The sequence below is a fragment of the Onychomys torridus genome, chromosome 3 (assembly GCF_903995425.1).
Source record: "Onychomys torridus chromosome 3, mOncTor1.1, whole genome shotgun sequence".
Lineage (NCBI taxonomy): Eukaryota > Metazoa > Chordata > Mammalia > Rodentia > Cricetidae > Onychomys > Onychomys torridus.
This window is the reverse complement of record NC_050445.1, coordinates 28,152,255-28,167,510: the sequence shown is the minus strand read 5'-3', so window position 1 is coordinate 28,167,510 and position 15,256 is coordinate 28,152,255. Positions and strand designations below refer to the sequence as shown.

Sequence of the window (15,256 nt, the reverse complement as noted above, 5' to 3'; positions counted from 1 at the left end):
ATTTCTAACATATGAAATAAAACTTACATTGCTCATTTTATGGTTTGTGTTTGCTTTGTTGATATGACAAACTTGAGATCTCTAATATTCAGAATAAAAAATGCCTTTCTTTTCTCTTTTTAGAAGAAATAAAATGCACACAGGCGTTTTGTCTGTGTAGGTGTCTGTGCACCCCATGTGTGCAGTGACAGCAGAGTCAGAAGATGGTGGCAGATCGCGAGGGACTGGTGTTGCAGATGGTTGTGGGCTGATATGTGTGTTGGGAATGGAACCCAGGTCCTCGGTAACAACAAGTGCCCTTCACCACTGAGCTGTCTCTCCAGCTCCTAGATGAGAGATAATTCATTTACATTAAAAGAGTCATTTTAAACATTTGTCAGTGTCCAGTCACTACTGTTTTGCTCTATTTTCCAGGATGTTTAGTCACCGCTGCTTTGGCTATTCTCCAGAATGTTCAGAAGCTACTCCCTCACCCAGTGCATTTGTTAGAGAGGTCCAAATTGTTTCTAATGAGGAAAGGATCCTTTCCTTGCTGCATACCTTGGCTCACCTCTGATCATGTGTAGTGTGTCCTTATATTCAAGCACAACTTTTGAATATATCTCTGACTTTTCATAAGTCAAATATGCTTAGTGTGTAGAGAGGCCCTGATTTGGTGTCTCTCTGGCTGCCACTTGCCTTCCCTGCAAGTTGGAAATGGAAAGAAGGCAAGGGAAGCCCATGGGACTTGCACATGACCAAAGCATACTCTCTAGGGCTGTAGGGATCATGAGCATGACTTTAGCTTCTGATCTGTGTGAGTTCCACACCCTAGTAATATGGGCTGCATCAAGTGGGAATTATATGACATTTATTCCTCTGTCCTATGGCCAATTTGATCAATAGGCCTAGAAAATTATGTAATTTATGACTTATTTTCTTATTCCTTTCTGTCTGACTTCTTGTTTGTTTTGTTTTTGTTTTTTTTGAGACAGGGTTTCTCTGTGTAGTTTTGGTGCCTGTCCTGGATCTCACTTTGTAGATCAGGCTGGCCTCGAACTCACAAAGATCTACCTGGCTCTGCCTCCTGAGTGCTGGAATGAAAGGCATGCACCACTACCACCCGGCTATCTGACTTCTATATTTGGAAATCTTAGCCATGAAAAGGATCTTGACATAAATTGTGTGCCTGTCTGATGCGTAATCTTCCTTTCTAATTAGTATATCTGTTGTGTCATATTTCTCTCATTTACGAAAATAGATATATTTAATTTAATTTCTTTGTAGGTTAGATCATTTTAATTTTGTGTAATTCACTTTCTTTGGGATGAGGAAGGGACCAAAAGAATAAAGCTCAGAGTCAAACATCTTACTTCTGTTTTAATTCAAAAGAGCATATATATCAGTTATATGTACATGTGCACATACATACACTTTCACGTATACCCACACATGCACACAATGAGGAGCTATGTACCCCAGCACGTTTATATGCACACCATAGGGAGCTATATACTCCAATTCCCACTATGAAGAGAGATGGCTTCTTTACAGAATTGCCTCCTAATTCTTTGACTCAAAGCTCTTCATTAGAACTCGACTCAGAGCAGCCTTAACATCCTTGTTCCTCAGACTGTAGATGAGAGGATTCAGCATGGGAGTGACCACAGCATAGAAGAGCACCACCACCTTGTCCTGCTCAGCAGAGGATGTGGAGGTGGGTTCCATGTGTGTGAAGAGGGCCATCCCATAAGACATGGAGACCACAGTCAGGTGGGAGGCACAGGTCTCAAAGGCTTTTCGGCGTCCTTGGGTAGAGCGGATCTTCAAAATGGCAGCCACAATGTGGGCATAGGACAGAGAGACCAGGCAGCAGGGCACCAACAATACCACCACACTAGAGGCTAGTATCACCACCTGGTTGAGGGTGATGTCTACACAAGCCAGCCTGACTAGTGCCAGTGTCTCACAGGCCACATGGTTGAGCACATTATTCCCACAGGTGGGAAGGCGCATGGTGACTGCTGTCTCCACAGCAGAATTAACAACACCCACAAACCAAGAGATGCCTGCCAGAACCATGCAGAGCCTTGGGCTCATCACCACTGTGTACCGTAGTGGATTACAGACAGCCACATAGCGGTTATAGGCCATGGCAGCCAGCAGCAGGAACTCAGTTCCCCCAAGAGCCAGAGCAAAGAAGAGCTGTGTCCCACATAGGGCGAAAGAGATGGTTTTCTTCTCCATGAGGAAGTGTGCCAGCATCTGGGGGACCCCACTGGAAGTGTAGCAGATGTCTACCACAGACAGGTGGCAGAGGAAGAAATACATGGGCAGGTGGAGTCGTGGGTCCAGTGCAATTAGGAGGACGATGAGTCCATTGCCCAGCAGAGTCAGCAGGTATGTGGCTCCAAAGAGGACAAAGAGTCCAGCTTGGATGTGCTTGTCACTGGAGAGACCCATGAGGATAAACTCACTCACCCACGTCACGTTTTCTCTCCTCATGGAGCAGCTGGAGCAGCTAGAGCACTGGCCAGCTGTAGGGGAAGGAAAGTCAGGGAGGGCCAGCACAGGGGTCACCACAGGCCTTGCACTGAGTCCTAGGTTGTGACTGGAGCTAGACCTGGCACCATAGCCTGGTTCTTTAATTTAGGTGAGGAAGGAAGAAGACAGTCAAGACAATGGAGAAAGGGAGACATGGCTGCTGACAGAAGTGTATGGGATTCTTAGGATCCAATCCTACTTTAATCATCCCTTTATGTCTAGAACTCTACAGGTTGAAAAAAATATAGGGAGTGATCAGTCTGTGTAGAAGGAAAGGAAACAAATGCAATGGAGGGCAGGAAAGAGGACAGCATAATACAAGATTAAAAAAATGAAAGTGAAAGAAAAAATACTCAGGAAGGAGGATGGAAAAGTGGAAAAGTTTTTAATGAAAATGGGCAGTAGGAAAGAAGGGCAGATTCCTCAATGTCAGATAGCAGCTGCTGACGTCTTATAGGAACCACCAAGTATGAAAGGGATGCTTCTGAATTCCTGAATGCCGTTTTGTAAGCATCCATTCGGTCACACTTCTTGCTCTCAGTAAGCCCTGGTCTAAATGATGGTGTAGAAGAGAATCCTCTCACATCCTCCTCACTACACCCATCATCCCCGAGGAGGCATCTCTCTTTGAGATGAGTGTCTTCTGTGTGCTGGAAATGATGTGGGATTATTTTGTTGTTGTTCCTGTCTGTGAGGAAAAAAAAAAGACAGACTCACAAGTCCTGCTCTCTTGGTTCTCATAATTTAACTAGGGACACAGAGATTAATTTAAAAATTATAAAAATTAATTGAATTGTGTTAAGTGCTATTAAAGGAACAAGGTCAGTGTTTGGATAATTAAATTTCAGCCTTCATAATTAAATTATCACTGTGGATATTCCTTACATCTTTATAACATGTAACTTTTACAGTAAGTTTTGAGCATTTATTTAAATGTGGAAGAATGTGATGGAAGGGTAGTGTGCTGAGAGTTTCTGGTGAATGGTGGGACCAGACACATGGACACCAAACATGAAATGAGGAGAAAGCTCTCAGTCCTTACACTGCTCTGAATTCTCCTTTCTCATCTGAGTTTGCACTAGACTGTCGACTCTCCATCATGGTGGCTGACTGGTTCTTGGGGAAATCCAATTGAATTCCCTCAGGTTTCTTACTGACAGTATAATATTTAGGTATGAATATTTTACTCAAAATCTTTAATGGGCAAATAACTCATTCATTGAAAAATTTATTGAACACACCAGGCTCCATGCTCTCAGCCAGTCTTAGGGAAACCTTGCCTTACCTTTCAATACTAAGACTCCTTGCTTTGAAAATCAGTGAGTCCACAGAATCAAACTGGAAAAAAACCCGACTTTAGTGCAGTCTTGGAAGTCAATGATGCAGTTTGTGTATATATAGCTAAACAATATAAATACTGTATATCATCATTAATACAGCTAGAACCGAGCCACATCATCAACATGAGAGTTCTGAAAAGCATAATTCTATCCTGATTTCCCCTGGCTGGAAACAGAGTTTCCATCTAGGTTTCCCCCACCTAAGTTTTGCAAAGGGGACAGTAGAGTGTTTCTGGACAGTGTAGGCAGCTCTAGCCTCCCCTGGACTCTGATCCTGACCAGAAGATATCACTGTGGCATCCATGAAGGGTAGAAAGTGGCTTTGGGTTTCCAGTGAAGGTTAGGGGATGGTGTTGGGCTTAGGGAGGTGCTGGATGGGATTTGGAGCTCTGTAACCGTCCAGAGTCCATCCACTGAGTCAACAGAGGCAATGGTTCAGTTTGGACTCAGTACCATTCCCAGATCACTTGTTGCTGTAGACAGAATCCTCATCTTTACACTAGAGTGAAACATTCCATCTAGACTGTGGTCCAACCTGCTAGAAGTGGAAGGAACCATAAAGGTCTCATCTACTATCTCTTATTTTACACCTAAAGAATCCAGGGGGAAGGCTGAGGTCACCTGCTCAAGTCTCAAACCCATCTGGGGACCAATCCGAAGCTGTGTTTATGGTCTCAGGTGTATCCTAGCTTATAAATGAGAGGCAGAAATGGTTGTTGACAGATAGAGTCAAGGAGAAGGACACTTGACGGCCAAAGATAGCAGGTTCAGAGTGGTATCTTGCCTTGTAGAGCAGGTAATGCTTTGAATGTGCAATCAGGGGATCTGAGTTCCAGCTTACCTGTTTGAGAAAGCTGCCCTGTTACAAGCTTCTTGACTTCCCCACCCCTATTTTGCTCATCAGAAACATAAACAAAGCTTTCTCTAGACTGTGTTAACGAAGGTCACATGAACCAATGAACACGAATGAATTTTGGAAAAATACTCAGTAACTCCTTACTGAATACTGTATCTGCACTCAGAAAGTCCACATCACTTATCTGTCTACTAGCATGAGGACATGTGACAGTAGGATGTACAGAAGATCTGAAAGGTAACAGAATGGGAGAGAGGCACAAGATCATTTACAGTAACTTCCAATGACAAAACTTAGTTGCAAAAGCCATGTTTCAAGACATTTCAAAAACCAAGGTAGAATCTGTCTATTCAGTGTCAGCACCACTGTTATGTAAAGAATGAACTCAGCATCTATTTGTTCTAGTAATGTTTTCATTTAGGTTTTTGTTTGTTTGTTTGTTTGTTTGTTTTTTCCGAGACAGGGTTTCTCTGTGTAGCTTTGTGCCTTTCCTGGAACTTGCTTTGGAGAGCAGGCTGGCCTCGAACTCACAGAAATCCACTTTCCTCTGCCTCCCGAGTGCTGGGAATACAGGCGTGCACCACCACCACCAGACTTGATTTAGTTTTATGTAAGGACCAACTTTTCTTGCTATATGGTCTTTTTCTGAGTTTCTTCAGATAATTAATGAGAGAATTTCATTTCACCTTTCTGAATTTGATAAATATATACTGTGTTATACTGTGTACTGGTGAGGACCTGGCCAGTGATAGGAGCAGAGATTATAAGGGTCAACAAGTGAGCGAATGCGCTGTCTCCAGAAACTTATTCTTGCGATGTGGAGGATAAAGTGTCATTATGCTCTTATCAGAGGAAGTTGCAACATTGCCTCAAGTAACTGAAGACAGGTCCTGACTGTGTCCCGGGCAGTAGAGACATAGAAGCTACAAAGCAAAAGTAAGAAACAACCAATGTTTGCTTCTTCAAACTGGAAGTGATGGCAAGAATGGTAGGACAATGGGACCTGACTTTCTGCCTGTACAGAATTTTATCTTTGTATCATTGGATAAGTTGCACTATTTCTGTAGCATAGATTTTTTTCATCTTTTTAATTAATACACAGGATATGGTAAACATTAAGTTTCCTTCTAGTTATAGAGGTCTGTGATAAATTAAAAATATTTATGGGATTTTAAAACAGCATATTAGGAAAACTCAATTCTCTGGTCTTGCATCACTCTATACACAGATAGTAAAACTGTTGGCGAGAAGTAAGGGTCAGGACTGGGAGATGGCTCAGTGGGTGAAGGAGCTTACCGTTGAGTTTCACAGCTTGCATCTGATCCCTGGGACTCACACAGTAGAAGAGAGGACCAACTCCTATACAAGTTCTCCTCTGACTTCCATTTGAATGCCATTTTCACGTCTGTACACACATGAATAAATAATGAATTTAAAATGAATTTTAAAACAGAGTCACTAAGTTTCCTGTCAGGATACAGGTCACATGTAGACCTATCTTTTGGGAGAATTTAGTAAGTAGAATATCTTGTCTTAAAGACCAAAGAAATATGGATAAGAGGACATATGATTAGAATTGGTAAAACCAGTTGGTCCAATGCTTGAGCCTCTTCCAAAGTCCATCTCTCATCATCCCTACCATGTGATATTCACTAATCAGTTTTTGTTTGTTTTGTTTTGTTTTAAACTGAATTAGGATTAAACCTGCTTTAGTTCCTTAAAAATTGTGCTTTTGATACTTGACAGTTGAGAATATTTACTATTTTGCCTTTCAGAAAAGATGGGTTCCACACCATTCTTTGAGTCATTTACCAATCATTCCTTCTTACTCCAACCGTTCAGATGTTTCAAGACCAAGAGAACAGCTATTGGCTCCAATATTTTGTTCCAGGAGTGTTTATCTATGTATTGAGAACATTGCAGTTGTATTGTGTATTGGAAGACTGACTGGGAAGGAAGACTTCATGGAATGACTTTCATAATCTAAGTCACAATTTTAAAAATGTCGAGCTACAGCCAGAAAGAAAAATACATTAGAGATCACAAAAGCAGTCCTGGGTACTCCCAAAGGTTTGGGCTCCTTCGTCTCACCACCTCCTCTGATCTTGCCCTGGGGGCTAGTCGCTGAGCCGAGTACTCATGTCATGCACACCACTCACTGCGGCCGGGCATCTGGCTCGCCTCTTAGAAGGTCCTTGAAGCACTTACGTTTGTCTTCTTAGGCACTGAGGTTTTACTTTGTCAGTCTGAGCGGATAACTTCTCAGAGCTTAGGGATCCCCAGAGGGCAATTACTTTCCCTTGGTGTGTTCTTCTACACTCTTCCTCCATCCACATCTCTGTTACCCAGCTTTCCTTCTAAAGTTCCCTTTGGGATCAACATTTTGAAAGCCTCGTCCCTCAACTTTTAATTGTCCTTCTAGTTTCTAGGCTAATGAGACTACCTCTAGCTCATTTTAGACTCGGAGACTTTTGGCAGGAGTTTGGATAAAGAAATTGTTTCCCTGACCTGGTAAGAGGAATTGAAATAAATTGAGCAGTAGAGGACTAGCTAAATTTGAGATCCTGATCTGCCTTCTAAAAGGATATGATAAAAATACCCTCTTCTGGGCTGGAGAGATGGCTCAGCCAGTAAAGGCTAGACTCACAACCAGAAATACCCCTTTCTTCCTCCTCAAAACTCAACACAGTTAGAAGACAACTTCACAGTCACTAACATGTTCTCAGCCTCCTTGGTGTTGTCTCCTATATCACCTTTCCATTATGTTGTGCTTTCTTTGCATAGTTGGAGCTCATTAAGATTCTTCTCTTTTTGTGAATCTTGATATTGCAAAGTTTGGTCATTTCCATTGCTTTTCATCTCTTATGGTCTTGTTAGAAATAGAAGCAGTGCTGTATAAGCATTTTTTTCTTTCACCGTTTACCAATCCAGTGTGGAAATAGAACCTGGGTTTTTGGTAAGGTGAGAAGAATAAAACAGGTATTATTGTGTGATATATTAAAAGCTTTCAATAATAATCAGGCAGTACTAAATGATAAAGCTTTCATGATATGCATGATCATCACTTTAGTGACAATGGACCTGAGTACATATTGTTGTTTTACCTCTTCCTCCTCCTCTTCCTCCTCCTCTTCCTCCTCCTCCTCCTCCTCCTCCTCTTCTTCCTCCTCTTTCTTCTTCAGAAAACCCAGGTTCATCTCTTCCTTTCACCACTCTGCTCAACTTAGGACCCCAGAGGACTAGAAGACTTCCCACCTTTGAAGTCTATGGAACTTGTAACTGGGAATTGTAGCCAATAGAAAAAGGGAAGGCCAAAATAAAAAAATAATTTGGACAGCATCATGAGGGAGCAGAGGAAAGAGGAATGAGTGTTGAGAAGTTGGACTCCAAAAGGCATCTCTGTATGAACTGATAGAATGCTACCAAAGACAAAAGAGAAGAACTATTAGGTGTCATTTTCTAGAATAAATATGATTGGATATAATTAAAATGCTTCCTTGCTTACAAAAAACGTGTCATATCTACTTCCCCATACATTTTGACATCATGACAGATGATATGTAACTAGATAAAAGAATGTAGGTTGGAAAATGGTAGAAAATATATCGGAACAATTAGATGACTACAGAAAGCTCAAATGTAGAAAGTCAGTGGTGTCCATGAAGGATCCACAGGTTATCTCTGGGTAATAAATAATATCACAATTTGTATTTTCTTCTTTGATTATCAGTACTTCTAAATGTGTAAAACAAAGACACATATACATTATCAAATAGGTATCCAAATAAAATAAAGAAAATCCTTAGACCAGCCCTATCTTTATATAATGGCACAGTGGTTATTAAGGAATTAACCTATTGTTTTAATATCTTTGAATTATCTTTGGGAAACAGAGTGGCTATCAAAGAGTTAAGGGAAATTCACATCTTCTGGTCACAACACAACCATTATGTTCATTAAATCACAGCAGATTGCAGTTGCTTGCACTGGCCCTGGGCCTGCATAAAATTGGGCCTGACAATAGTCATTCATTGAGAGGGAAGGATCAATGGGGCCCTACCCCTACCTGCTGAACTATTCCTTACTGATGGTTTCTGGGTTAGGGACAGTCATTGTCTTCAGTAATCATTGGTAAACCCATCATGTTTCAATGAATAATTCTAATTTCATGGCTACACAGATGATGCTTGTTAAACTCAATGGGTCACAAAATAAATTACGAAGACATAAATGTGAGAAAAGGATTTGTAGGAAGAGAACGTTGAACAGGGGTGGGAAGAAGATAAGAGAGGGTAAGAGTGAGAATAACTAAAATGTATTAGAACATTTATGAAATTGTTCAAGAACAAATTCAATTAATAGAAATGTATAAAGAGGGGGAAAGGGTGTAGTTAAACATAGTTAAACTTGGATCACATGCTGGCATTCCAACTGGTGTTGTCAATTTTCAGGTGTTGTTTGGCAACCATATAATGACAACACCAGTTGAAATATCAAAGTAGATGGAGAAATCTCAGAACCCCTAGGCAAAATGTTACAAGCAAATAATGGCTGCTGAGAAAGGAAGGGAGTGTTTCCTCTAGAAACATTACCTCTGATTGTTATATAGTCAAAAATGGTCAGCCCTAAACACATACACATATGAGCAACACTGAAGGGACTCAGAAGGCTGTATTTATAAATTTATATTCTTTATATATAACAATAATATGGCAAGCAATAGTGACAAATATAGGCATGAATACTCTCCCACCCACATTATTCATGCATGCAGGTTAGAAGATGGAGTCAGAGTGGGTGTGAGTGATGGAGGGCAGACTAGTTCATGCTACTTTCTGCCCCTCTTCTTCCTCTGTAGCAATTGTTAAGACTAGAAATAGGTCCCACACAATATCAGCTGCTGAGTTTCTGGGTCCATGGCTTTCCCTAGAGTCTAATTTTTTCCAGCAAGCTTTGGTCACAAAGATGCCATCTAAGTGCCCAGTGCAGTCACCAAAAATGTTTCTATGGATGAGAAGGACAATATGAGAATTGTAAGGAAGGAAAAGAAGCTGGATGAAACTTCGGGGGAAAACTCTTTCAACCTCTTTTTCTTAGAGGGAAAATAGAGGCAACTGAGTGGGGCTCAGAGAGTAGAAGGGGTGGGACCAACATTACATTCTAGGTTAGAGCAGGACTAGAATTGTATCTCGATTACATGATGTGTTTTCTTCCCACAATACCAACTCTGTTATCACCCATCGGGCAGGAGAGAATGGTCACAATACCTCATGGGGAACAGTAGAAGACAAGTTCAACTTATGGGTAGGGTAAGGAAATCCTTAGATTTACAATGTTGTGCCTGTGGGCTAGTTGAGGATTCTGACCACCACAAGATTATGCAGCAGCCAGGCTGGAGAACAGCATAGAATCAACCTCTAGCCTGAAATGTTTTCTTTGTTTCTTATAAAAGTTTTGAAATTTTGCATCTTACATTATGGTTTTTGATTCATTTTGGGTTGATGTGGAAGTGGGTAAGTGATAAGAACCTAGTTCCAGTTTCTACACATTCCTCTAATTTCCCCAGCACCGTTTGTTGAAAAGCCTGACTATGTATTCCTTACCCATGTCAAGAATCTGATGGCTGACATTACATGGATTTATTTTTGTCATTTTTGTTATGAGCCTTAGCCTGTAGCAGAGTTCTTTACTTGCTGAATACCTCAATTCACCTCTGACTATGTGTAGTGTAGCATTCTGGTCAAGTGTGTGCTCTGAATGCATTCCTGAGGGTTAGTAAGAGGATATGGTTAGACCCTATTGTTAAACATTTATCTGAGGTCTTTAATGTGCAACTTGCTGACCCACCATTTGCCATCCCTGAAAATTGGAAGGAGAAAGAAGGAAAGGGATGCTTGTGGACTTGCTCATGTTCAGAGCTGTGAAAATCATAACTGTCACTAGCCTTACATTCTGTGTGTATTCTCTACCTTAGTAAGATGGGCTAGACCATGTGTGAGTCATGTGACTCATGCTCTTCTATCTGTGTATATGTTTGTGTGTGTGTGTGTGTGTGTGTGTGTGTGTGTGTGTGTGTGTGTATACAAGAGCATTAACACATACCCATGCATGTACTGTGTGTAAGGACATATGTGCAAGTATATGAAAGCTAAAGAACAACTTTGAATATCAGCCTATGTGGCCAATCCTTTGGTCAATGAGCATCAGGAATCTTACTCTCTCTGCCACTCCACTGAATTACCAGTGTGTTATACCACACCAACCTTTCTTTTAAGTTTTTAAAAATGCTTTATTTTATTATTATTTTATGTGTGTGGGTATTTTGCATTTATGTATAGCTGTATGTATGTGCACCACATGGTGCCTGGTACCCACAGATGCTAGAAGAGGGTGTCAATCCCCTGGAACTGGAGTTACAAATAGCTGTTAGCTGCCTTGTGGGAGCTTGGAACCAAACTCAGGTCCTTTGTGAAAGCAGCAAGTGGTTTTAACTTCTCAGCCATCTCTCCAGGCCCCATATCCATCATCTGATCGCAGCTATAGGCATCAAATAAAGATTTTCATGCTTGTCCAGCATGTGCTTTACTGACTGACTTCTATCCTTAGTTCAGATTTTGTACTTCAGACCTATAGCCTGTTGATTCTTTAGGCACAGACAAGTTTGAAGCTTGTAGATTATTATTTTTCTTTTCTCATGGACTGAAGAAAAGTTAGATACATATTTACAGACTTTAGAAAGGAAGAAGACTCCTACTGTTTATTTGTTCATTGAATGATTGATTGATGTTGTGTATGTGTGTTGGGGCAGATAGGAGTGTATCACAGTAGATTTGTAGAAGTCAGAGTGTAGCTTGTGAGAATTCAGGCCTTTCTTTCATCATGTGGGTCCTAGAAATTAAACACAGGCCATCAGGCTTGGAGGCAAGTAACATAACCCCCTGAGACATCTTGCCATCCCAGGACTAGAGTGTTGACAAGAGAAGTTGTGGGCATTGTCCTGATGTCTGAACTAGCCTTCCCTTAGGCTACATTGTTTTCTCTCTTCCTTTCAGTTAAGAAAATACACACATTTCATTTAACTTTCTCCATAGCATTTGTATATTAAAGGTGCTGTAATTTCTTTTCTCTGAAATAAAATGAGGGTCAAAATAAGAACCAGAGACTATTCTGTTTTCTTTTACCTCAAAGAAGCATCATGTAGATTTAGGTTCTGATACCTATGCCCTTACATACATATACAGTCACACTTAAGGGCAGGTCACATGAATGGTTCATACCCCAATGCTGGCCAGGATGGTGAAAGTAGAGTCAATGACAGGCACTGGTATGTGTCACATACATGACCTGCCCATAAGCATGTCCACAGTCTCCAGAAGGATACCCTTTCCTGTAGAAAATTGCCTCCTAATTCTTTGACTCAAAGCTCTTCATCAGAACTCGACACAGAGCAGCCTTAACATCCTTGTTCCTCAGACTGTAGATGAGAGGATTCAGCATGGGAGTGACCACAGCATAGAAGAGCACCACCACCTTGTCCTGCTCAGCAGAGGCTGTAGAGCGGGGCTGCATATAGGTGAAGAGGGCCATCCCATAAGACATGGAGACCACAGTCAGGTGGGAGGCACAGGTCTCAAAGGCTTTTTGGCGTCCTTGGGTAGAGCGGATCTTCAAAATGGCAGCCACAATGTGGGCATAGGACAGAGAGACCAGGCAGCAGGGCACCAACAATACCACCACACTAGAGGCTAGTATCACCACCTGGTTGAGGGTGATGTCTACACAAGCCAGCCTGACAAGTGCCAGTGTCTCACAGGCCACATGGTTGAGCACATTATTCCCACAGGTGGGAAGGCGCATGGTGACTGCTGTCTCCACAGCAGAATTAACAACACCCACAAACCAAGAGATGCCTGCCAGAACCATGCAGAGCCTTGGGCTCATCACCACTGTGTACCGCAGTGGATTACAGACAGCCACATAGCGGTCATAGGCCATGGCAGCCAGCAGCAGGAACTCAGTTCCCCCAAGAGTCAGAGCAAAGAAGAGCTGTGTCCCACATAGGGCGAAAGAGATGGTTTTCTTCTCCATGAGGAAGTGTGCCAGCATCTGGGGGACCCCACTGGAAGTGTAGCAGATGTCCACCACAGACAGGTGGCAGAGGAAGAAATACATGGGCAGGTGGAGTCGTGGGTCCAGTGCAATTAGGAGGACGATGAGTCCATTGCCCAGCAGAGTCAGCAGGTATGTGGCTCCAAAGAGGACAAAGAGTCCAGCTTGGATGTGCTTGTCACTGGAGAGACCCATGAGGATAAACTCACTCACCCACGTCACGTTTTCTCTCATGGAACAGTTGAGCAGGTTGACCAGGAGTGGAAGAAGTAGAGTCAAGGACAGGCAAGTAAAGATATCATTATAGATCTTACATGATATCTTAGACTAAGGTTGAAACTAGAGCTGGGACACAGCTTGGTTCTTTAACCTGGATAGTTAGGGGAGGAAATTGTAAAGACATTGAAATGACTCCACTGAGAAAATTAAGAAAAAGAAAAAAAAAAGAGGTGAGGGCAAGAGACTGGCATGGGGGCAAGTTTCTCTAATCCTATAATGTGGGAGTTGGACATAGGAGGATCAGAGTTCAAGAACAGTATGAGCTACAGAACGAGTTTGAGGCCTATGAATCCCTGTCTCAAAGAAACAAATAACAGAAAAAGATATTGGAGGAAGGGAGACTGGGCCTCTCACACCAACGTATGAGTTTCTAGAGATTATCACCCCTGATTTGGCCATTAATTTATATCAAGCATCTTGTGCAATAACAGTTATATAAAAAGTAATCAATCCATGTGGAAGGAAAGATAATCCATAAAAGGTGTGGGGTAAAAGAACAGAGTACTTCAGAAGTAAGGAAACAGTAAAGGAAAATAAACATCCAGGAAACAAGACACGATCATAGGGAAAGTAGTGGAAGTGAACAGGACAGAAAATCGGGTTCTACAATGTGGGGTAGCAGTGGTCCCATCTTCCCATCAAACATACGGGAAGAATAGGGATACTTTAGTGACTTTTGGCATCATTTCCTACATCCCTGTTCTATTGTTATTCATGCTTCTTGTACGTCTAGGTCAGGGCCTTTCATGGAATCCTCTCACATACTCTATTTCATGACGCAGGGCTGAGGTTTATGTACCTGAGATGATCATCTATTAAGGAGCTGCTGTCTTCCAGGAAATGTGCAGGGCATTTTTTATCGGTCTGTGATCATAGTGATAGAGAGACATGGGACTTTCTTTCTTGGACCTTATCAATTAGGGATGTAGAGACTAATTTTAAAAGGAAAAAGTAAATATACTTGTGCTAAGTACTATGGAGAAACACGGTATTAGACTTGGTTACTTCAGTTTGAATCTTGATAGATATTCCTTTTATCTCAGTAACATGCAATCTATACAGTGCATTTTAAAGAGCTTTAAGTAAATGATGAGAGAGTGGTGTGCTGGAAGGTTTTGGTGAACAGTGGCACTCATTGATACTGAGCGTGAAGGATTGGAAAACTGTCCACCTGTCCACTGTTGTGAATTCTCCTTTTTCAGCTGTGTTTGCAGTAGGTCATTATCCTTTGTGGTGAATGACTGTTCCCTGTATAAGGCAAAGCCATCCAATTTGTTTTTTAATTATTTCAATTTTTAGGTGTATTTCTTTCTTTCAAGTATTTATCTTGCTAGATCTATATTTCATTTATTCTTTTACTCCTTTTAATTTCATTCACAGATATAACATTTTTTTTTACCCCTTTGGTTTTTCAATACAGGCTTACTCTGTTTAGCCCTGACTGTCCTGGAACTAACTTTGTAGGTCAGGTTGGCCTTGAACTCAGAGATCCACCTGCCTTTGACTCCTGAGTGCTGGGATTAAAGGTGTGCAGTACCACTGCCCGGTTTATGTAACATTCTTTAATCAAAGCCCCTTCATCCTTTCTTATCTTGTTTCCATAACCACCAAATCTTTCTTCTTCCCAAGTCCCCGTCTTCCTTCTGTCATGTGTTTTACTTGTGAGTATGTGACCCAGTGCATTTAATTAGGGTTGCCTTCATGAGCGCCCGTTGGGGGATTATTTACTTGAGTTGGGGAAGTGTACCAGGCTTATTGTTGCTCCATTTGCAATGGCTAGCAAATGGAATCAGCCTAGATGTTCATTACTAAATGAACGGATAGTGAAAATGTGGTACATATGCACAGAGGAATTACATTTGGCTATGAAAAAAATAAAATTGTAAAATTTCAGGTAAATGGATGAAGTTGGAAAATATACTGAGTGAGGTCACACAGGCCACCAAAGACAAATGCCACATGCTATATCTCTTACGTGTATACTAGTTTTGAACATTTAGCATCATTTGTTTAACTATCTGTAGAGGCCAGGGAGATAGAAAGGGACATTGGGGAGGATTTCTTAAGGGAGAGGGGATAGTAGAACAAGGTGATATGAACTGAGGGAAGAGTATTAGGGATGAACAGGTTTGAATGGGATACGGGTTTG

General features: G+C 41.5%; 2 protein-coding genes across 2 annotated transcripts; both read right to left on the bottom strand.

Annotated features, from left to right (window-relative positions):
• Window positions 1-1,537: 1,537 nt before the first annotated feature.
• Window positions 1,538-2,498, bottom strand: LOC118580868 (olfactory receptor 2F1-like). Its single transcript, XM_036182873.1, has one exon. It carries the CDS (start codon window positions 2,482-2,484, stop codon window positions 1,543-1,545), a length of 942 nt encoding a protein of 313 aa, XP_036038766.1. The 5' UTR covers window positions 2,485-2,498; the 3' UTR covers window positions 1,538-1,542.
• A 9,625-nt stretch (window positions 2,499-12,123) lies between these two features.
• Window positions 12,124-13,062, bottom strand: LOC118580907 (olfactory receptor-like protein OLF3). Its single transcript, XM_036182950.1, has one exon. It carries the CDS (start codon window positions 13,060-13,062, stop codon window positions 12,124-12,126), a length of 939 nt encoding a protein of 312 aa, XP_036038843.1.
• Window positions 13,063-15,256: the final 2,194 nt, after the last annotated feature.